This window comes from Tachysurus fulvidraco, chromosome 14 (genome assembly GCF_022655615.1).
Source record: "Tachysurus fulvidraco isolate hzauxx_2018 chromosome 14, HZAU_PFXX_2.0, whole genome shotgun sequence".
Classification (NCBI taxonomy): domain Eukaryota; kingdom Metazoa; phylum Chordata; class Actinopteri; order Siluriformes; family Bagridae; genus Tachysurus; species Tachysurus fulvidraco.
Window position 1 is genome coordinate 24022310 of NC_062531.1, and position 24131 is coordinate 24046440.

The following is a 24131-nucleotide window of genomic DNA, read 5'->3' on the forward strand; positions in this document are numbered from 1 at the left end:
TACATATACTCCGGGATATTAGTTTATTTAGAGTCGGACTGACTGTCAGGTATGACCGAAAGTGAGTAACTTTAGTAACTTGTGGATCAGCGCTGATTCAAGACACGAATCAGTCCGATTTTGTGAACCGGTTCATCCAGTTCACTGAAAAGAACTGGTTCAAAAAAACGATTCGTTCACGAACTGGCCATCACTACTTTTTATTCTCCTTTCTCACAGTACCGAAAGAACCCCAATAACATTACCGTAAGTAACATAATACTACAAGAACCACGTCCCTAATTTCAGTGCCAGAAAATAGAAAGCAAAAAAAAAAAAGAGGATTTTTTACGCACATATGCGTCAACAGAACAAGCGATTATAAAATCGTGCGCAGTAAGTCTGTGATATGTTTTATTTGGTGCATTGGTTAGGTTTATGTTTTTTTTTTATGGTTTACCAGCAAAACCATGCATCAGCGAGGGGGCAGGTCGTTAGCTCGTGATACAGTATGTATAGGTTGTGCAGTGTGGTGCCTTTGTGTCTTTATCATCGAATGCGACATTCGGGTACATAACGTGTCCCCTGAGATTGATGAGTCAAGCGGATTTTACATTATAAATACGATCAGTTCTGTGCTGCATTTGTTTTCCCAGATTTCCGCTGTTTTTAACGCATAATCGTAACACGTTTCGTTCGGCAACATGACTTATGTGGGTGTGATTTATTTATTTTTCATGAAGAATTGATGCGCTGTTAGACAAAACCCCTCAATCCGTGTTATGCACATTGTCCCCTTCTTAAATAGGTGCTTGAAGCCCAGACTTTCGTGACGTGGTGCATTGTTATTAGTATACGCAGAGGTGGGAGTAAGCCACACATGTGTAAGCCACACATGTGCAAGTCTCAAATTTGCGACTTAAGTCTGAATCGAGTCAAGTCATATGACTCGAGTCGCCAATCTTGAGGCCAGCTATGCTGTATGGCGGGCATCACCAAATGGCGGACCGCGGTCCGGATCCGGGCCGAGTGACTGGTCTGCCCGGACCCGTTAAAATGCTAATATCATCATATTAAGCATCTCCTTATTATAATATAATATTATAAGATTATATAAGCGCTTTGATATTAATAAAAATATAAATCTTAGTTTAAAAAAGGGGTCAGCTCAGCTTTTACATAACTTGAAATATAGGCCCTAAGTTCAGGCTGCTCAAAGCTGTGTTTGTACTTTTTATTTATTTTATTCAGAAGAAATTCAGCGTCTGTTGTCTACATGTAGTAAAGACAACTACAGGATTGTTTTCCATTCAAGTGCCATACAAGTTCAGACTGTGAAAACACTTGAAATTTAACAATAAATTATATAATATATAAAATATAGAAATGTATGTGCATTATTGATTTTATTAACACTATTTTAAGTGACAATATAAGATTTGGACCTTTGCTGGGAAGAAATTTTAGTAACTGGTCCTCTGAATTTTAATTGAATACCCCTGCTGTATGGGTTAGAGAGGATCGAATGAGATGGTTTGGACATGTACAGATGGAGGAGATGGTTATATTGGTAGAAGGATGTTGGAGATGGAGCTAAGAAGTCAGGAGGAAAGACAAAGTGGAGATATATGGATGTGTTAAATGAGTACATGAAGGTAATTGGTGCGAGAGTAGAGGATGATGAGGATAAAGTTAGGTGGAAACAGATGATTCGGTGTGTCTAGACCAATGACGGGAAAAGCCCATAGTAGACAAAGAAGTAGTAGTATTAAGGAAGTACATGGGTACATTTTGAAGATGGGTACATTTTGGCGTCGAAATGTGCCAAGAAAACATGCACCATTCGAAAAATCCATCATTTTAGTACTGTAACATATCTCCTTTTAGTTAACCAATCCCCTGATACTAATCTACTCTTAGGTATGCAATGTATTGTTATCAGGATGTTAAGTATTATTCTGTTATTTTATTGAGGCAACATGCGTAAAAACAGCATTATTTTGAGCAGGAATTTGGGTGAAGTATGGAGTCCTGGATACCTGCTCTATTATCTGTCCTCATACTAAATCCATTCAGAACTTCAGCACATAAAGGTTTGTGCATGATTTTGGTTATTGCTCAACACGTGTAGAAAATAATCAATTTACATAAAACATATCATTAAAAACCAGATTAGCCTTAAAGACTTAAAGAGTTTTTATTAGCTGAAGTTTTTTTGTTGCTAAAAAGAAATCCTAATCTTAGTATTATTTTGCTGTTGTTTTTGCTAACCCTGTCTGTCTGCTTTGTATTTTTAGTTCCACCTCTTAATTACTGTTACACAGAAGATCCCTGCGGTAAATCCTAATCACCTAAACACCTAAATCCTAAATCCTAAGCCTTTTTTTTTTTTTAATCACTTTTCATCAGAATTTCAGTCCATATATAATTTCAGAACCCTACAAAGTCACATGACCATGTACTGATGATAACAATATTGGTTAATTTTTATTTTTTTTTTAAAGCAAAACCAAAAAAATTCCACCAGGTTTCTGATTTTCTGATTTGTGTGCATATTTCAGTCCCCTCCGAAAGCATTGCAACTGCAAGGCCGAGTCCCTTGTTGTTTTGGGGAAATATGAGAGAACAAATCAGAATTACAGCTTTATTTTAATTTTAATTTTAAAATGTTAAAAAAAATTCGATGAGCATGGCACCTTTTGATGGAAGACACATGATTTTTATGGTAAGTCATTTGATTCCCTTTGGAGCCAGTAAAAATATTTAATAATATATATAATATCAGTAGTCAAAAGCGAGCCCTGGTTCACTCAACAAAAAGCCAAACAAGATTTTTACGCATTCTCGCAGATGAACACAACTTCCACAAGCCATCAAACTCCTTAATAACTGAACTGAACTGTACTAAGCACATCACACACACACACATCAACTGTATGGACTGCACAGACCATACACCAAATACACACACTTCCAATATACATCCATCAAACTGTTTACATGCTGTTTACTTTGCTCTTTGCACATGCTGTCTCACATTTCAGTCGATTGCTGTTTCGCACAATACTTTACAATATTGCATGTAACTGCTGCTATAACACTTTGTTCATTCCAGTATTTTTGCACACGCAATTTTGTTTGAACATACAGTATTTACACGCTTCAGTGCTGTTTCTGTTTATTGTCTTTTGTGTAACATCTTGTATTTTTTGTCCTGTACTGTCTTGTTTGTCTTGTCCTGCACTGGTCCAGGTCACACAGATACACTTTATGTATCTAGGACTAACTTACTTCTTAAGTCCTTAGCTCTGTCTTTGTTTTATGTAGCACCCTGATCCTGGAGAAACGTTGTCTCATTTCACTGTGTACTGCTATATATGGTTGAAATGACAATAAAACGTTCTTGACTTGATGACTTAACCAAGTCTACTGCTAACTTATTTCTGGAACTCATTCACGCATCACATTATCTTTGTCAAATTTCTAATTAAATGATTAGTTTTATTTATCTTCGTGTCATGTCTTTGTGTTAGCTGCTTTCTTCATATAGACTTCACTTTTTTATATTCTCTAATGAATGCCAATGATATAAAATGGCTCTTTTTATATGACAGGTCCATATCAGTGGGTGAAATCCTTTCCTTCTTGCATCACCAAAGACTCTACACTGCATTCTCCCATCAACCTGAAACATGATGCTATTAGTAACAACTCTATCAATCCTCTGGATCTGCGAGACTTCGCTGTACGTCAGAGTTCCTGGACTGTAAGGAATGCCCGTGACACTGGTACGCACCACCATTTATGAATGTTTAACGTCTTGGCTGTAAAAACACTGTAAAGCTTAGTGTAGCATTTAAAGCACAAGAATTTTCACATTTTTTTGAAATAATACTAACATGTTAATAATCACTGTGTTGCAAACGGTACTGTTTTTATTATAGAGCTTTCTTTTCTTTTCACAGAAAATGTTAGTGGTTAGATTTCTCTTGGTCAACAAAATGTAATTCATCCCTAGGTCATGATCTTGCGATTTCCCTTGACAATAATCTGATCTACACTTCAGCCACATTTTGCAACCTTCGGGTAACCATAGGCTATCAACTGTTAGCCTCTTGTCATTTCAAGACCGGACTACTGCAACACACTGCTGTCAGGTCTACTTATGAATGCAGTTTGTCCTCTGCAGATGATCTAAATTACAGCCACATGACTTGTTTTCACCCTGCCTAAATTCTCAAACACCGCCCCACTGCTGTTGTCCCTCGAAAAAACACTGATGCTTGCCTACAAACCCAAAAACAGTCCAGCTCCACCTTATCTCAAAGCTCTTATCACACCTCACACTGCACCTCGGTCCCTCAGATCTACCAGCACTGCTCGACTGGTCCCACCATCTCTCAGGGTAAGAGGTAGGTATACAGCAAGACTCTTCTCTGTTCCGGCACTGAGGTGGTTGAATGAAATTCCACTAGATGTCCGAACAGTTGAGTCACTGACTGTCTTCAAACGACAGGTGAAGACCTTCATCTTCCTGAAACACTTCAACTAGCACTTTTTCCCTGTTTGTTTTATGTGTGTAAAAAAAACAAACAAACCCGAACAGAGTTCTAGTTTGATGGTATCCTCAGTCTTTGACCTACTGAACCAGTGTTAATGTATTCATTGATAGATTTAAAAGCACTGTTGTATGTGGCTCTGGAAAAGGGCGTCTGCCAAATACCGTAAATGTAAGTTGTGTTTGTGTGTGTGTGTGTGTGTGTGTGTGTGTGTGTTTGATTAGTTGTTGTGGAGTTTCAAGCAGGCATGAGTGTGAAAGGTGGCAGTATAAATCATAATTACCGAATCGTTGAGATGAGATTCCACTGGGGATCGAATATCACCAACGGATCAGAGCATAAACTTGATGGTCGGAGGTTTCCTATGGAGGTAAACACACACACACACACACACACACATAGATATATTCTCGCCTACCCGAATGCAAATTAACTCAGCTATGCAAACAATGCATGAATCAGTAAATTGTTTTGTTTGTGTGTGTGTTTTTATTAGATGCAAATCGTCGGTGTCGCTCCTGGATTCGCTGATGTGGAAGCCGCTTCTGCTAATCAGTCAGGCCTGCTTATGCTGGGAGTCTTCATTGATGTAACATGATCTTTTAATGTTTTTTTTTTAACTTTCACAGATCCTGAAAAGGAAAAATATTAATACTTAAAAATTCAGTTGAGGCAAGCCGGTTCTTGAGAGTATGGTGTAAAATATTACAGATGTTTTTATGATGCGGAGTTAAAACACAGGCTGATCTTTCTGATCAGACTCATCAGAGAAGTGTGTGGGCGTGGCTTAATATTCAAAATAAGAAGTCGGACGAGATTTACAGTTTTTTTTCATTTGCTAACAAGCATCGTTCAATACTGAAACCACATCAGTGAAACATAAGTCAATGCAGACCAAACTGTGAACCATTTTTCATTGCCTTCAGACAAAATGCATTCAGTGACCACACTTTTCAAAATTCAGGAACTCTTTTCCCATTCGTACTCCGCAACATGCAAAATACTATGTATTTTCAGCACATTTTTCTAATGCTAACACACTGCATTCAAAATTATTAAAAACACATTCAAAACAGAATGATGGCAAATGCCATGCATTTATGCAGTGATTATTTTAAAATATTCTCAATTTTATAGCCAAAAAAAAAAAAATCATTACAAGCTAAATGCAATTTAATTGCAATTTAAAAAAAAACAAAATGATCCAAAGGTTACCCACGAGAGGAGAAAGAGGCAGAATCTGTTCTGATGCACAAGAAATTGCCATTGTGGATATGGTATTTGAAAACAATGCAATAAAACTTTTGAAAATGTGAATATGATTAGCACAACAACAATTGTCAGAGTCATAGAGAAACATAAAATAAGGATGAAGCAACTGTACACTGTACCCTTTGAGAGAAACAGTAAATGTGTGAAAGAACTCTGATATCAATATGTCCAGGTAAGATGTCTGTTCAGTAACCAAACAGGGTACATACACATTGATGCATAATGTCAATTACTGTGAAACTGTCTGCATTTTAGAGGGTAATGGAGATGGAAGCCAGACGGGAAATACGTCCAAGTTTGGTGACCCATACTCAGAATTCGTTCTCTGCATTTAACCCATCCAAAGTGCACACACACACACACACACACACACACAGCAGTGAACACACACCCGGAGCAGTCGGCAGCCATTTATGCTGCGGCGCCCGTGGAGCAGTTGGGGGGTTCGGTGCCTTGCTCAAGGGCACCTCAGTCTTGGCCGGCCCGAGACTCAAACCCGTAACCTTAGGATTACGAGTCAGACTATAAAAGTACTATATTCATATAAAAAAAATTAAATTTGGATTAATTTCTGATTCATTCATGTTACAAATGCTTTCAATAAAATGAGATTGTGTTACAGTATTCTATATGAAGAACTGATTTATGTGGAAAATCATTGAAACTTTAAAAAATAAAAGTTCATCAATTATGTAATGCTTCCTGTTGTTAGTGTTTTTCAGGTCAGTGTGTTGTGAATGAAATGAGAAGTTTTCTGAATGAGAATTGTTGCCAGTGTATGTTGGTCTGAGTGAGTTTTGTAGGTGAAATTGACTGTTTGGCACACAATCATGCTGGTAATGCAGACTGTGTGAAGAGTTTTGAAATTATGGTTTCAGTATTGAACAGTGCTTGTTAGCAACTGAAAAAAACTGTAATATTAAAATGAGCATTTACAGTCACAGACTGTCAGAAAGTTATCTCGTGAATGAAGGTTGTGCTGCATTATTTATTAACGTTTGTGTTTTTTAGATCGCCTCCGCTGAGAATAAAGCGTTTAAAGCATTATCTCATGCTGTGTCCAATGTGATGTACCCAGGTGAGCTGAAACGTTGTGTGTCAAGCACAAATCGGTGTTAATCGTTCACTCTGTAGACTCCGCCCACTTATCATTTTGTTTTCCAGGTGATTCCTTCAACGTGACTCCTCCAGCACTGTCAGACCTCCTTCCTGAGGACCATAAATTCTATCAGTATAACGGAGGCCAGACCGTTCCGCCCTGCCTCCAGACCGTGACTTGGATTGTATTTGAGAAGCCCATTTTTATCTCCAGAGAGCAGGTTAGAACAAATAATTGTATTATATATGAATCCCAGTTAAAGGGGCGTTAAACTATTTGTCCTACGATTCTTGTCAGGTTGTCTCAGAGGAAGAAAAGGAAATAAATAGTTGATGCTTTCGGTACAGAGACATTGAATTATTATGTTGTCTTTGTAGAAGCCAACATTCTGTTTTCCTATTTAAGCTTAGACAAAAATTTATCAAGAGTAACTCCTCCTAGGGCTTTTGAGCCACATGCACCAAATTCGGATATGTTGTAGACGCTGGTTTGAAGTTTGTTGCTATGACTTTTCTAAGCGATCCGAGTACCGGTACTTCCGGTACCGGGTCTCAAATTGCCCTTTTTCCCATAGACTCCCATTATAAACTTTGGAGGTTTATAACTCTGCAAGCTTTCGAAATATCTACACCAAACTCGGCCAGCTCCTTTAGGGTAATAACAAAGTTTTAAATTGGTGTATCGACTGGCCTTTCGCCCCGCCCCCAAAATATGCCCCAAAATATGCCCCCAAAATCAAAAAACGTTTTACAACATGGACATGTGATGTATCAAAACACTCAGAACAATGAGGGGAACTTCCTCACAGGTATTCTGATGATGTTACGTGATGTCACGTGAAAATTTAAAATTAGCACAACATGGACTTGTAACATATCAAAACACTCAGCATAATGAGGAGAACTTTCTCAAGAGTATTTGGATGACATCACATGGTCGTCTCCACTTACCTCCGAATGTTTTGGCACCCTAGCTTCCAAAAGTAACACTGACCCTTACATGTATGTCCACTCGCCTCCAAAAAGCACCGGCCTTTGCGAATACTTGCACCGTCAAAGCCAACATCAAAGTTTGATGCAACAAACTATACAAATCTAGTTTAGCATTTTAGTCTTTATTTAGTCTTTGTACCAGACTGAGGTAAATCTGTAGCTATAAATGGATAAAAAATTGATGTGGTACCTTGTAAAAAGAAAAGAAATAAAGCAACATGTTTTATGATTAATAATAATTTCACGGCACAAATTACTGTGGTGTAAGAGGAACAAAACACCTGTGATGTTACAGGAACTCACAGACTGTGATTCTGTTTCCCCATTTTGTCATTGATTATTGTTTTACAGTCAGCATTTTGTGGCTCAACAAACATTGAACTGTCTCCTTATCAATATATTGAGGAAGCCTCAGTGTTAAATTTAAATTTTTCCTTATTATCCTGTCTGGTTGCTTGTCAATCAGAAATAAGTGAGAAAGATTTTCCCATCTTTTTGCTCTTTCAGTATTTGCCATTCGTCACACGTCTGTATTACACGGATAAGAGCGACACTGCGAAGAAGTTACTGGTGGAAAACTATCGATTCATTCAGCCGAGCTTGAACCGTCAAATCTTTGTGTCATCTGCAGTAAAGATCGACTCTGCCTCTGCCCCTGCCCCTGCCTCTGCCCCTGCAAGCACAGCCGCTCTAAACCAGCACGCATCCATCATCCTGCTCCTCATCCTCATCAGCACAATGCCTTAACATCAAACATGAAGCTTTTATCATAATTATACCTTCCATTCCATCAAACCAGCATCGCTAGAGTGTATTAATGCTTTCTATTTCAATGCCAGCTCAAAAATGAACATAAACGAAACCTAATAGTTTGGGGGGTTTTTTTACACATAAAAAAAAAAACAGTTATAAAATCTTCTTTACTAATTTTTGTTCTCATACTTTTATTTGAGAGCTTTCACCTGGACATGGCATGGTCTGGAATTGGATGCCTGTGCAAGAATTCATTTAATCAAACACAACCTTAATTGTCCATAAAGAACAACTGATAGCATGTAGGCATGAAAGAAAATGTAAAGGGAAACAACAAGCTGAATGAAGCATGCAGAAACACAACCTCAAATGTCTAGGCAATGTCACCGTTTGTTCAGGATTTGTTCATGAGTCTGTTCCATCGTATCACAACGATTATTAGACGGGAGATTGTTCTGTAAATTGTGAACGTTTTTTCTAAATACATAGACAGGTCCTCAATTTTTTTTACTGCTATTAAAGCATTTTTTCTCTCTTTATTAACAAAATATAATACTAGTTCCTGTAAAGTGGCCACATGGTGGCTTAGTGGATAGCACGTTTAAAATAGTACTTTTGGTGACATAACCGTATTTATTAGGGTTACACGATGAAGACCGCAAGAATCCTGACAGGTCAAGTAAAAAACTGAACCATTAGATTTATTCCAGTTTAAAAAAAAATAACTCATTATATCACAAATCACAAGGAATTAATACATTTTGTAGTTGAATTAAACCGACAGCTTAGTGTGTACTGTACTGTTACTTATTTGAACTTGCCAAATACATGTGTAGGTTTGTAATTACCAGAAATATACTGCTGGAATATTTGTTTCGGGTTAATGTTGTCTAGTTTGCCGTGGTGGACATGGCACACTGCAATACTGTTCAGTCTCGCTTGTGTCATCATTGTTCTGAGCCATGTTTTTATTCTTCTGAGAACTCTGGTGGACCCATGGGCGTAAATCCCGTGGGGGACGGAGGGGACATGTCCGTCCCCCCCCAATCCGAGGGCTGTCCTCCCAAAAAAATTTATTTAAAAAATATCGCACTATCTATTGTGAAAAATATATGTACAGTATGTATACCTAAATAATTGTGTAAGTAGAAAAAAAACAAACGCAAAAAATGTTCACTGACGCACGAGTCAGGTGTGTGGCTCAATTAATGTTGAACTCCATTAAGTAGGGGATTTTATTCGCTTTAATTAAAGCGGACTCATTCATAAATTAGTTGCGGCAAAAATGCTGATTACCGATGTAATTTCCCGTGAATCTGCTATATTAGCGATTAACATATTACTTATCTAGTTAACGTTAGCTTGTTTACAATAGCTTGTTGCATAGTACACTGTAACTAACACGCCAAAGCCGTTTTGTTGGTTTATACATAGAGCAGTTGCTGTAAAGTGATTATTTGATAATTGATTTTGTTACAAAACATTACTTATTTTATATATATTTTTCACAATAACAGTCATGTTTATATTTTATTGTATGTTGATGGCTTAACTGTAAACAACACAAACAATGCAATAAATTAGTTTTGAAGAAAAATCTGCTGTCAGTGAACCAGAGAAAATAACCGTAATGACGCATAATGTCTCCATGCTACAATAATAATGATAAAAGCAAAGTTTTTCACTGTGGGGACATGTCTTTATAAGTACAATTAGACAGTATTATCTGTGTCCCCCTTCAAAAATTGCTCATGAGAAATGTTATATTTATTTTTTGAAATTTACGCCCATGGGTGGACCTGTGGTTGTTTGTAAGGCTCTATCCTTCTATGCTTGTGACCGGTAGCTGTTTGTGACTAGAAATTGTTATTTCCAGTGATTATTTTTGTAGAAAATGACAAGGACAGAGGGGACTGGAGACGAGTTGTCATGACTTAGGTTCGTAAACAGTAGGTCTTCTAGTAGGTCTTGGTAAGGATAAGATTAGTTTGATCGGGAGGTGAGCATGCGTTGTGCATGTAAGCCAATGACTAATGATTTTTTTTCCTCTAAATGGTTTCTTGCTTGAATCCTGCATATAAAATCTGGACGTAATCAATGATCTGGGTGCTGCCTCACTAATGCTACACAAGGAGTGTTGGCTCCTGTTGTGCAGCAGCACACAATAAAGTTGTGAAACCTTTTTACTTTTGCCCGTGCCTATCAGTGTGATACTTTATACTTTATATTTCTCAAAACTCAAAACTTCCACAAGAAGGTGGTGTTTTTACACGATTCTGCTTTTGAAACTTTTAGATTCCCAGGGAGGCTTGTGAGCACTTGAGCATTGAAGGCTGTTAACTTCTCCTCAAACCGCAAAATTGGCCCTAAGCGTGATTGGACTCGGGAGTTGACCGTGAGCCGAGCAATTGGACACGTGGGAGGTGAGATAACTGCAAAAATAATTGTAAGGTTGTAAGAGTTTTCAGAAAAGCATGGTTAAATTTATTAGAGTGGCATAGTAAAATGATACTGTGGGTGTCTCTGTGTAGAAAGAGCTGTACAGACAGGATTTAGACCTGGATATGTCGACAGGTTAGGGACCTGTACTGTATAGGCACCTAGTGCATGGCCTAGAGAACAAAAACCTCTCTCGGCATCAGCTGATGACACTCGGACGGCTGGAAACAACCTGACAACGGTTTCAACTTGACCTTTCAAACAGGCCTCTCAATTTAACTGACATTCCTCTAAGGATATTAGCCACTTCAGTGCTAGATCTAAAAGTGTTTCAGGAGCGAAACATGGCTAGCTGGACTTTTAGATTGTCCCTGTTCAGTTCTGAATTCTGATCAACAATGTCACTCACTTTTCCAGTTAGTAGAGTTTCCTCTAACTTCTGCAGAACATCTAGATTTGGTTGATTGAACATGTCCCTAAGCTGAAAATCAACACTATCTAGAATTTTCTAGAATTTTGATCTGTAATGCACCACCAGTTACAGGACAGTGTGCTTGCTCGCCTTGGTATTACCGGTAGCTTGTATAATCATTCACATCGCGTCTTGACAGAGATTTGGCACTTCATAGAACAGAATATACCTGCAGCCTACATTACACCTTATAGAAAAATAAGGTCTGGACTCATTGCAGAGAACGAGATCTACTGTATTAACCGTTTGTGTACCACAAATTGCTCTATTTCACAGAACGTGGTTGTGAAAAATGTTTAATCTTTTTAAACATTTAAATGTTTATTGGATTAAATAAATGTTAAATAAAATAGTAAAAAACTCAAATTATTGCTAGGGACAATTCAGTGTTCCCTTGATATTGGTGGGGACATGTCGCCTTTGTGTAAAGGTCAAACAATAAGACTGAACTACAAAATAAATATGCATAAAATTAAGCAAAACTTAACGCCAATCCTATAACGCCAAATGTATCATATTTGATACATGAGTTTCTGAGACTTGCATTATTAATACTTTCCTCAGAAACCTGTTGTATACAATCTGAGACTGGTCTTCTGCCCCTAGTAGAATTACCCATGCTCTGCAGTCAGTAGCAGGCTTTAGGCCAGGGGTATCATACTCACATTTGCTTGTGGCCACTGCTGAGATTGACATTATGACATTTACATAAAAGAAAGCACAATATTTTTGGAGATGTACTTTATTTAACATCTCGCAGGAGGGTCGTTGTAACATTTACACAAAAAAAGCACAATATCTTTGGAGATGTACTTTATTTAAAATCTCGCAGGAGGGCCATTATAACATCTACACAAAAGAAAGCACAATATTTTTGGAGATGTACTTTATTTAAAATCTCGCAGGAGGGCCATTATAACATCTACACAAAAGAAAGCACAATATTTTTGGAGATGTACTTTATTTAACATCTCGCAGGAGGGTCGTTGTAACATTTGCACAAAAGAAAGCACAATATTTTTGGAGATGTACTTTTTACTTGACCATACTTAAATTTAACGTTGCCAGATATTTACACACGTGGAGGTCATTCTTTCAGGAACCGCCCCATCGTGTCTTTGGTTTTAACTTTGATTCTCTGAATTTAGCCCTTAGCTCACAGTTGCACTGCAAGTCATTAAGTTCCATTTACAACAGATTTTTGCTATAAGCTGTGTTTTCAGTACCTCATAAAAGTACAGTACATCACCATATGCTGATTCTATTACTCTTAAAAAATATGAGAAAACGTAAATGGCCGGCTGAGCATTGTCATTTTTGTGTGCGCTTTCCACAAGCGCAACAGAGTAAAAGTTTAGCTTTGCTGCGTAACTGATCATACATGTCACTTGACAGCTCACCAATCCAGCTCGCCAGCTTTCTTATATCACGTTTTATATCACGTATATATATATATATACACACACATAAAACCTTTTACTTAAAAAATATAATCATGGTCTTTGTCAATCAAATAGTAAGTTTAAATTGCTTAAATTGCTTTTCAATTGCTTTGCTCATTTTGATAAAGTTATGATAATAACATATGTTGATACTGATTGTTTAATTTGAACATATACTTTATTGAGGCAACACATTTTAAAGTCATATTTTATTCAGAATGTTATAGTAAAATTGTTTTGAATATAAGTATATCAAATATGACACAGCAGGTATATAAGGTTTACCCGCCCTAGACATCGCTGTATTGCATTCAATCAACATTCTTCCTGTTACAGTGCCAAATATAGGTTTTGTACATTTTTATTATTTATTAAACTAATTAAAGCTTAAAATGCCATCTTAATATCATTTTAAACTGATTCCAATTTAATGGTATTGAAACATTTACAGTGCTGGTTGAAAGTTTGTTTAGAAATGTCTATACTGTATTTCTGCTAGAATGTGACCCAAAACATGTCCTAAAAAGTCATAAAAAATAAAAATAAAAATGCAACTTCTTCGCAGTTAGCTTTTCTTGCTAGGAAACTTACCTCACTAGCTAACAAGACAGTCACGGATCGAGAGCACGATCGTGAAACTAAAATATCTTAAATAACACAAAATGTAAAATACAATTGTGCTTGGATTGAAAATAAATACAAATAATATATATAAAGTACATATCAGTTTTTTAATGTATTGCTAAACAGCTTATTTCCATGTAACATTATCACCATCACCATCATCTATTATCACCTACTATTTTCCTGCTGGCTACTTTCCAAAATATTCAAAGATGTGAACGAAACTGCGAATAAAATGATTGAAAACAAGCAACGTGATCGCTTTATTTTAAAACGTTTCTTCTATCAACGGCACTATTTTAGTCATTATCTATAAAATATGTTTGCAATGAAAGTTACAGCTACTCACGACAAAAGAAACACCTACATTGTCCACCATGCGGTCAATGACTTTTCCGAACGTATACTTATCCATCATTATTGGTGTCTTTAGTGAAAATGATATATTATTGGCTGGTAGTTATTAGCTAGTTAGGTATATTTAGCCTTTACGCTACATCACTACAGGGAAAAAACAGCTCTGGCAGAACACATTGCATCATGTTCAATAAACAATTAGCGTTAAGGGACACTCGACAGAACACAAACACAGACTCACAGTCATTACAAGCAATATGCGACATGCCTGTTTATCCGTACAAGATTTAGCAGAATTTAGGCTTTTTAAATATCTTCCACCGTGAGCTGATCTTCATATAAACTTTTGCCTGCGTAAATCTCTATTTTTGTATGTTTGCATCCACATGTTAGGCTTCATCTCACCACACCATGGAGCATGTTCTGGAAATCATGGACATATAAGATGACTATGATGACTCTGTGACGAGATTTTGTTGCATTCTCAGCAAGATCTTATGCTCCTTAACATTAAGTTCCAGGTTTGTTCACATGTGGTTTAGAGTACACAGACTTCTTACCATGCTGAGTAACAACAAGGGATGGAAGCAGATTGGACATATGTAAAGTGCCACTCCTGGTGTTTGTGCTTTGAGCGTTTCGGCCCCCCACGGGCTCGGACATGCAGCGAGGCCGGAATGCTTGCGCCGTGGAGTTCTTTGGAGCCACGCTGGTCAAGGTGCGTCTCAGGATGCGTCTTTTGGGCCCTCCTGGAAGTGGAGGGACAGAAACAGATGTGTTTGTGTTCGCATCAGATAGTTCTTGTAACACTTTATCCATGTTGCTCCGAGACTCCTGTCTAAGCAGGGTTAACTCATCGGCCACTTCCTTCCTCAGACCGTCTATGCTGTTCAGAATCTGCTTGAGAAGAATCACACACTCATCCTTTTTGCTCTCCTCCGTTGTCTGCTCATTCTCCAACTCCTCTGACGTCTCTTCCCTGATTTCCTGAGTTTCTTCGACCTCCGTCCTAGGTGAGTTGTCCTCCAAGCCATCTTGTTCCATTTTGGTCCTGTCCAGATGCCTGGTGACTTGCTGCACCAGCTGTAGCATTCCCATCTTGCTCGCCTCGTGACATGACTGCGCTCGAATCTGATTTCTCACTAGAGAGAAAACAGACTGTACTCTTCCTGGTTTGTACATGGAAGCAGACTGTTCCTCACTGTCTACCTTCATCTGGTCAAGTTCGAGAGCAAGAATAGCAGTGACGTTGCCTTCTTTCCCAACTTGTACCCTTTCCTCACCTTCAACTTCTCCTCTGCTATTTTCCTCCACTTGTACTTCGAGCTGATCAGGGACGGTCGTCAGTTCGTTCTCGGCCGTCCTTTCACCCATGATGAGTTGTTCTATATCTTTTTATTCTCTCCGCGTACTTTTGAGTTGCTCACTGATCCCTTTCTTCTTCCCGAGTGTCTTTGTGATAGCGTGAAAACTGATGGAGTAACCAAACAGGGACTTATTCCCCACAGAGATGCCACCTAACCAACACACTTCTAAGAAGCTTACAAACTCTTCTCAGGGGAAATACATCATTACCTAATGCACTTCAAGGTTAATTCCCCTCAAATACACATTTCAACTCCAGACCTTTCAATTTGACCTCTAAGGACAACATAAAGAGCTGTGCTACATTCTACTCTCTGTAGACCATGGTGTCATTATCTTTTCTGCATCAGAACTAAGATCTCTGTTTGCTTTTATACTCGATCGCTGAGATTACGATGGAATGAGATTACTGCCAGAGTGATGCTGGGTTATTAAGTTCACATGCAGAATTCAACCAGTGTAACACCATATTGAAAGAAGTGCACTTAATAACCGCTTATAATGAAGTCCCATGATACACAAGGGTACAAACGCTCCTGGGAATAACATTGAGGAATAGGGGGAGAAAAAAGAGATCAGGTGGAGCAGAATGCGAGACATTATAGACAATTAGACTGTATAGACACTCTGAAAAACAACAGAAAACACACATATGGAGCTGAAGAGTGGCGTGACTGGGAGGAGTGTGTCTGCAGAATGACTTTGCACTTTCTGCATCTGCTATCTGTGATCCTCCAAAAACCTCTTCATGTTCGTAATCTGTGAAGTCGAACGTATTACGAGTGCGAACACAACGAACGAAGCAGTCGTGCATTCTGAGAAGAAAGTTGCCAGAATAAGTTACGTGTTGAAGGGTAACTCGTATCTTATATCTTTTATAGTCCACATCATCACGAAGCAAAAAGGAGAAAATCCAGCCAGCCAATGAGAAACCAGAACAGCTGCACCTCCTCTTTTCTCTGTGCTCCATATGGGCAAACAGCTGGATGTCCATAAAAACCCATGTAAAAGCTGCTACTGACGTAAAAAGAGAGATGCCGTGCTTATACAATATCCATGCTTTTTTAATCAAAATGCCATCTCTCTTTACTTATTTTCAAACACGTAGGCTGAAAAGTATCATCAAATTTCAAGATACACATGCAGACGCTTCCTTAACGTCCTCCGTAATCTTTGCCTCTTTAATATATAGCATATAATCCGATGATGACAAACACGTAACGAAGATCGACATGTTTTAGATTTCAGGGATAGATCTAAATGTTTATTGCTTTAAAATATAGATACTTTTTGAGTCACCCAACATTAATATGTATGTTTTTACATCCAAATATCGTGGTCAGGGTAGTAATTGAGCTGTTATATGATCTCTGGGATATGACCCGCCCTCTCTGCTCTCTGAGGCAGAGCTATGAGATCCTCCCTCTGTTTATATTTGGGACCAGAACACAAATTTCACCTGAAATCTCAGGAGCTGCAGAACATTAAAATGGTGAGCCGACTTTTTTTTTCCTCTTCTATGCGTTTTTAAAATATTCTCTTTATCTAAGATACAGACGAACTTAAAAATGCTGAGTCTGATTCCTTTTATTTATTTATTTATTTATTTATTTATTTATTTATTTATTTATTTATTTATTTATTTTTAGACTTCCTACACGGATAAAGGTGAAAAAGTAGGTGCATTGATGATGTCTGCTGTATAATCTGTTTTATTTCTCTTTTTTTTATTTGTCATTAAATAATTCCAGTTCGTTTTTTTTTTTCCCTTCATGTTTATTGATTGATAATTCAATTCGAATCTGTCGGAACCAGTGTTTATTCCATGTTTTGTTTATTCCCCACTGATTTGTTTGATTCTTTCTCTGAGTCAGCACGAGCAGGGCAAGTTCATCTGCTTCGACCACCTCACTTTCTGGGTGGGAAATGCTAAGCAGGTATGCCTTATTTATTAATAACGACGTGGTTTCTTCTGTTTTTACTTCATTGTGCATTAAACCCAGTGAACCTCAGAGGAGTTTCTGTGCTGAAGGATGCTATTGGCTCTCCAGAGGGGAGGAGATGTCGAAGTTAGAGAAAACTCCATCCTTTGCCTAATTTGATCCATCCTGGAAGTTTTTCTAACATCCACCTCTCATTTATCCACTCGGAGTTTTTCGGTTTTAATGTCTTTGACTAGATGACAGGGTTGATGATTTTAAGGAATGAAACGTGTGTGAGTGTGTGTGTGTGTGTGTGTGTGTGTGTGTGTGTGTGTGTGTGTGTGTGTGTGTGTGTGTGTGTGTGTGTGTGGTGTCTTGTGATAGACTAGTGTCCCATGTTTCTTTTCTCATTAATTTTTTTTTATTATTATAATTAATGAGAGAAGAAACATGGGACACCAGTCTATCATAAGACACCACACACACACACACACACACACACACACACACACACACACGTTTCATTCCTTAAAATCATCAACCCCGTCATCTAGTCAAAGACATTAAACCGAAAAACTCCGAGTGGATAAATGAGAGGTGGATGTGGGGACACACACACACACACACACACACACACACACACATATTCTGACCTGTAACTCCACATGAATGATTTTTTTCTGTTGTATTTTTTTTTCCAGGCCGCTTCCTTTTACTGCAACAAGCTTGGATTTGAGCCTCTGGCATACCGCGGTCTGGAGACAGGCAGCCGTGATGTCGTCTCTCACGTGGTCAAGCAGGGAAAGGTCAGACATTAAATATCTCCTGTTGTGAAAAACCATCTCTAGCGTTTATTTAGATTCACACTGACGCACGTCAGCACTGTGAGAAGTAATGAAATTTCAGCACTAACACGCTTCATGATACGAGATGTAAAGGAGACGGAAATATGCAGAGCAAAAGATAAATAAAAAGCGGATAAATAGTCGATATTTTAATTGATGGTAAATTTTTTTTGGTATAAAAACATATTTCTATGGAAGAGAAACATATTTCTGTGTAAAATGTTGTCAGCATTGTGACAGACTTCAGTATTAATACTTCATAAATGAATGTGAAGAAGATGCTTAAAGTAAACATTACTCAAAGATTTATAAAGATAAGCAGGACACATGCAGTATGTCAAAAAAAGCACTAAAATATAATACTTAGCTCAATTTTATAAAAAAAAATAAATAAATAAAATAAAAAATAATTTTGCTTACTTCAAAACCTGTTTTGTTAAATTTGCTTATAATTTCCTTATGATTTTTTTCTCTAGCTTTTTTTGTCAAATATATCCTACCTGTTTTTTTTTTTTTTCTGTAAACATGTGCTATATTGTGGGGGGCACAGTGGCTTAGTGGTTAGCACGTTCGCCTCACACCTCCAGGGTTGGGGGTTCGATTCCCGCCTCCGCCTTGTGTGTGTGGAGTTTGCATGTTCTCCCCGTGCCTCGGGGGTTCCCTCCGGGTACTCCGGTTTCCTCCCCCAGTCCAAAGACATGCATGGTAGGTTGATTGGCATCTCTGGAAAATTGTCCGTAGTGTGTGAGTGTGTGAGTGAATGAGAGTGTGTGTGTGCCCTGTGATGGGTCGGCACTCCGTCCAGGGTGTATCCTGCCTCAATGCCCGATGACGCCTGAGATAGGCACAGGCTCCCCGTGACCCGAGAAGTTCGGATAAGCGTCAGAAAATGAATGAATGAATGTGCTTTATTAATATTGTTATTGTGGACAATCAACATTGTGCATGAGAATGCTTGAGAAAGACAAGGTGGTGCTTACTGCTAATATCCTTATTCACGTTTTTTTAAGTCTGGAAAACTGATTCAACGTTAATTCGCATTTCTTTTTTCCCTCCAATGCAGATTATTTATGTCTTCTCCTCTGCACTCAATCCTGGTAACAAAGGTTAGTGAACTCTGCATGCTAGTAGTTTCTGCATCTGCAAACATCAAGCGTCACAATAAAAGTGTAAAGAATAAAACACTATTTAAGAAAATAATCAAATCCCCAAAACCAAAAAGATTATTTTCTACTTTCTTTATTTTGCGATAACTTTTCTTTCTTTTATTCCACAGTGTTTTTTTTTCTGGACAAGGTTTCAATGCTCTTTGTATATGTAGGATGTAATGTTTTTTTAGTTACGCGAAAAGAAAAAGAAATATATGAAGAAACAGAAGATAATAAAATATAGGAAAATAGAATATAGTCAAATATGAGAGACATAATATAATATTGTTATAAATATATATTAAAATACAATCAGATATAATGTAATGGAGTATAGACAGAGAATAATGGGAATGTGTTCGGTGTGTTAAAACGATCTGAAAGTGCAAGTGAAATCCATAATACTCTGATTTAATCCAATCAGAGATGGGGGAGCACTTGGTGAAACACGGAGATGGAGTCAAAGACGTGGCCTTCACTGTAGAGGACTGTGATTTCCTCGTGCAGGTAAAGATCGTCATCGCTTTACTTCTCCACTTCTTTATCGAGTCACTTCAGTTATCTGATGAGCACACAGCCTTAAATGCATCCTAGCGATGTGTCGCCTGCGAACTCATCAGCTCTCTTCATTCACCGTGACGATATTGTGCAAATCTTAAGTAAGACTTAAGTAAGAGAATTTTTTTCTCATCTTTATGAGAGAGATTATAGATTTAATTTATGATTTATGATTAATTGGCAAAAACAAAGAGGTAAAATGGAACTGAGTCACTTAGGAGTTGACTCATTGGTAAGATGAGTCAAATGGTTTGATTCACTGAAATGAGCTAAACGTACTGCAAAGTTTTGAATGTGTGTGTGTGTGTGTGTGTGTGTGTGTGTGTGTGTGTGTGTGTGTGTGTGTGTGTGTGTGTGTGTGAGAGAGAATAAGACAGCACTTATATGGATATGTGTGTATGTGTATAACGTGTGTGTGTGTGTGTGTGTGTGTGTGTGTGTGTGTGTGTGTGTGTGTGTGTGTGTGAGAATAAGGGAGCACTTATATAGATATGTGTGTATGTGTATAACATCTTGTGTGTGTGTGTGTGTGTGTGTGTGTGTGTGTGTGTGTGTGTGTGTGTGTGTGTGTGTGTGTGTGTGTGTGTGTGTGTGTGTGTGTGTGTGTGAGAGAGAGAGAATAAGAGAGCACTTATATGGATATGTGTGTATGTGTATAACGTGTGTGTGTGTGTGTGTGTGTGTGTGTGTGTGTGTGTGTGTGTGTGTGTGTGTGTGTGAGAATAAGAGAGCACTTATATGGATGTGTGTATGTGTGTAACATCTTGTGTGTGTGTGTGTGTGTGTGTGTGTGTGTGTGTGTGTGTGTGTGTGTGTGTGTGTGTGTGTGTGTGTGTGTGTGCGTGCGTGCGTGCGTGCGTGCGTGCGTGTGTGTGTACAGAAAGCCAGAGAGCGAGGTGCCATCATCCTCAAGGAACCTCATGTGCTGGAGGATGAGTTTGGCAGCGTGAAATTGGCCGTGCTGCAGACAGTATGTATGGCTTTGTATCATTAGCTACTAATCTAATCTAATCTAATCTAATCTATTCTTCTAAACCAACAGTTATCAGATTTCTATTAAAGTTATTTACATTTATTTAATGTGTGTTACTCAGCACTGGTGTTCTAATAATTCTGGGATTTATTAAAAGATAAATAATCAATTAGTGCAGAAGAAACTGGTCCATATAAACACTGCCTGCTCGACCTGATCTCTCTTCAGTATGGAGACACGACTCACACACTGGTGGAAAGAAACGGATATACAGGACTTTTTCTCCCAGGATTCCACACTCCACTCTTCCGTGATCCACTCCTGGATCAGCTGTGAGTGAGAAAGCACTGAAAACACGACATATCATGATGTTTAGCAGTTGCTGTCTCCGTCATTTTTTACGTTTAATAACGGCTTAAACCGTGCTTTCGTCTTGCGCAGGCCGTGCGGACATCTAGATTTTATCGATCATGTGGTGGGAAACCAGCCCGATAACGAGATGTTGAATGTGGTGGAATGGTAAGGAAGTAAATGTGTCTAACTTTTGCAAGACTCATATATTTGATCATGTATCTACTATTCTGGAAGGAATTCTGAAGAATTCTAAATATTTCATTTCAGAGTGTAATATATATTTAAATCTGCCAACATTATAAATCATTTTAGACACAAAGACCCCTCCTTTTTTTTTTTTTTACAGTCACTGATAGACATATAGCCACACCTACTACACTGTGATTGACAGTCACAAAGCCACACCTCCCTGGCTTCAGAGTCAGGTCATGTGTTAATCACTGGGTCATAAAACAAAATGCAATGAAGTCTAAAAACCATAAATGAAAGCAGGGTTTAAGTAAAGGGCGGAGACCTACCGCTCTTGTCCTGACCAATCAGAGTGCAGCTCGTGCACCTTCCCTAACCTCAAATCTTCTCCGTACTGAAAGCTTTATGTGTCCGTTCCAAAATGGTCATATGGTTATGTTTAAATGCACATATGTATGCTGTGTGTAACCGCTTACTCGATGTAAACGAGTGGTGATGAGTGATGCAGGCTGCAGTTAGATAATGACTAGAAAGAATGAGAAAGAGCGAGATGGGTGTGTTTCTGTAGCTGCCTCTGGGGGCTCAAGAAAGGGGCAAGTCTACATCAAGCTCTGACTGAGCAAAAACCCGGGGGTGTCAGTCTGCATATGGAAGCAGTTAAACATACCTCATTTACACCAGTTATCAGGCAACCACACACTTTCTAAGAACAGACAGAGGTGGGGGTGACAATTATTAATACAGCTCACAGAAAGTTCTTCAAAATGTATGTGTGTGTTTGCGTGTGTGTGTGTTTGTGTGTATGTGTATATACAGGTACCAGAAGAACCTCCTGTTCCACCGATTCTGGTCTGTAGATGACAAACAGCTTCAGACGGAGTTCAGCGCCCTGCGCTCCATCGTGGTCGCTAACTACGAAGAGACGGTGAAGATGCCTATCAATGAGCCTGCCATTGGTAAACGCAAGTCCCAGATCCAGGCAGGTAGAACATGTCTCCACCACACACACGCACACACTTCCGGTCATTGTGACACTTTGGGAGTGCTGTTATAGCAATCAGCAACAGAGTGGACTGAAGTTACTGTTACTACTCCAAAGTTCATTCTTTTTTCTAGAATGGTACCATCCAAAATATGTCCCTGTTATCACTACAGCAACTATAAAGATCATATCATTAGTTACAGAAGTATTTGTGTGTGTGTGTGTGTGTGTGCGTGCGTGTGTGCGTGTGTGTGTGTGTGTGTGTGTGTGTGTGTGTGTGTGTGTGTGTGTGTGCGTGCGTGTGTGCGTGTGTGTGTGTGTGTGTGTGTGTGTGTGTGTGTGTGTGTGTGTGTGTGTGTGTGTGTAGGAGTATGTGGAATATTACGATGGTCCTGGAGTTCAGCACATTGCCATGAACACCTCAGACATTATCAAAGCTGTGAGTAAAAAAGCATTTATCATGTCATGTGACTCAAAATGTAAATTTTGGGTCAAAATACAAATTAAAAGAAAATTTATTGGGTGGTATTTGTGTTGAGAACGCACCATCTGAGGGAATATTTTCAGATGTGTTTAGTGAGCACGGTCCTTCCACGTTTATGACGTGTGTGTGTGTTTGTGTGTGTGAAGATCCGTAATCTAAAGGAGCGTGGCATGGAGTTCATGTCTGTGCCAAATACCTACTACGAGCAGCTCCATGAGAACCTAAAAAACTCGAAGGTCAAAATCAACGAGGACCTCAGCACTTTAGAGGTCAGTTTCTCTTAAGGAGTCATTTGGTCTCGACACCAGTCACTACATTTAACGATGCAGCACAGAAACGACTATATGTTGTTGTTCATCTAGGAGCTGCAAATTTTGGTGGACTACGACGATAACGGTTACCTCCTCCAGATCTTCACCAAGCCGGTTCAGGATCGGCCCACCGTGTTCCTGGAGGTCATCCAGAGGAACAACCACCAGGTCTGTATAATCTGAACTGACAAAGATATACGATGTTAAAAAAATATTACATACTATTGTAGAATGTATACAAAAACTCTCTTTAGAGTTTTCAAATAAGGGAATGTCTTGAGTTTATGGTTATAAATTTTTTGCCATGTTAAATGAAAGATAGTGAAAGAAATTGCTGAGAGAGAGAGAGAGAGAGAGAGAGAGAGAGAGAGAGAGAGAGAGAGAGAGAGAGAGAGAGAGAAGGAAGTGTTATAATGTAATGTCTTAAACTTTAATGTTAAAGGGCTTCGGTGCTGGAAACTTCAAGTCTCTTTTTGAGGCAATTGAGGCAGACCAGCATGCCAGAGGGAACCTCACTGTCCTCATGCCCAATGGGACATCTGTGGAAATCTAACCCAGGACTTGTTTACCAGCAAATCCAATCATCTTTTTTGTGTATATATATATATATATATATATATATATATATATATATATATATATATATATATGACAGCTGTGATTCTGTAAATGTTTTGTTTTATCACTGAGCCTGTATCACTGTATCACTTATATAAATATATATTTTCTAATTGGCGATGTGACTGTGTTTAGAACGAACCAATCCAATTTTGTATCATGTAAGAAGAATATTTCCATAATTTCAAAAGTAAATTTGGTACAATTAAGCACATCATGAAATTAACACCTAGTTCATGGTGCAGCATGGTGGTGGAGGCATAATGTATAGGGCTTTGCAAGATAAAGTGGATCACAAATAGCTAAATAATAATAATAATAATAATAATAATAATAATAATAATAATAATAATAATAATAAAGAAAAGTTTCTGATTGTTTATGATGCATTTTA

At 38.3% G+C, this 24131-nt stretch overlaps 2 protein-coding genes across 5 annotated transcripts; both read left to right on the forward strand.

The window, feature by feature from the left end:
* The first annotated feature begins 88 nt into the window (after positions 1–88).
* On the forward strand, positions 89–12989 carry LOC113645232 (carbonic anhydrase 2-like). 4 transcript variants are annotated; one of them, XM_047799825.1, is made up of 9 exons: positions 91–246; positions 1988–2072; positions 2277–2315; positions 3594–3767; positions 4763–4908; positions 5035–5127; positions 6822–6888; positions 6975–7129; positions 8409–12989. In XM_047799825.1, exons 2-9 carry the CDS (start codon positions 2003–2005, stop codon positions 8646–8648), a joined length of 984 nt encoding a protein of 327 aa, XP_047655781.1. In that variant the 5' UTR covers positions 91–246; positions 1988–2002; the 3' UTR covers positions 8649–12989. The 4 variants fall into 4 exon arrangements, with proteins under 4 accessions (XP_047655782.1, XP_047655781.1, XP_027007694.1 ...); XM_027151893.2 differs by having other exon boundaries at positions 240–375; XM_047799826.1 differs by lacking the exon at positions 2277–2315 and having other exon boundaries at positions 89–246.
* Positions 12990–13444: 455 nt separating this feature from the next.
* Positions 13445–23713, forward strand: hpdb (4-hydroxyphenylpyruvate dioxygenase b). The gene is made up of 14 exons (XM_027149935.2): positions 13445–16845; positions 17003–17029; positions 17228–17290; positions 17977–18081; positions 19184–19226; positions 19693–19775; positions 20707–20796; positions 21028–21131; positions 21241–21318; positions 22159–22321; positions 22692–22763; positions 22955–23077; positions 23171–23287; positions 23562–23713. The coding sequence occupies exons 1-14, from the start codon at positions 16765–16767 to the stop codon at positions 23670–23672; spliced, it is 1260 nt and encodes a 419-aa protein (XP_027005736.2). The 5' UTR covers positions 13445–16764; the 3' UTR covers positions 23673–23713.
* Positions 23714–24131: the final 418 nt, after the last annotated feature.

Bases quoted from the DNA above. Each gene is read 5' to 3' on its own strand.
- hpdb (XM_027149935.2), top strand. From the start codon at position 16,765: ATGAGATCCTCCCTCTGTTTATATTTGGGACCAGAACACAAATTTCAC. The intron at 17,030-17,227 runs GTAGGTGCATTG...TCTCTGAGTCAG, and splicing joins ACACGGATAAAGGTGAAAAA to CACGAGCAGGGCAAGTTCAT. The intron at 22,322-22,691 runs GCAGGTAGAACA...GTGTGTGTGTAG, and splicing joins AACGCAAGTCCCAGATCCAG to GAGTATGTGGAATATTACGA.
- LOC113645232 (XM_047799825.1), top strand. From the start codon at position 2,003: ATGGAGTCCTGGATACCTGCTCTATTATCTGTCCTCATACTAAATCCA. The intron at 4,909-5,034 runs GTAAACACACAC...TGTTTTTATTAG, and splicing joins GTCGGAGGTTTCCTATGGAG to ATGCAAATCGTCGGTGTCGC. The intron at 6,889-6,974 runs GTGAGCTGAAAC...TTTGTTTTCCAG, and splicing joins GTCCAATGTGATGTACCCAG to GTGATTCCTTCAACGTGACT.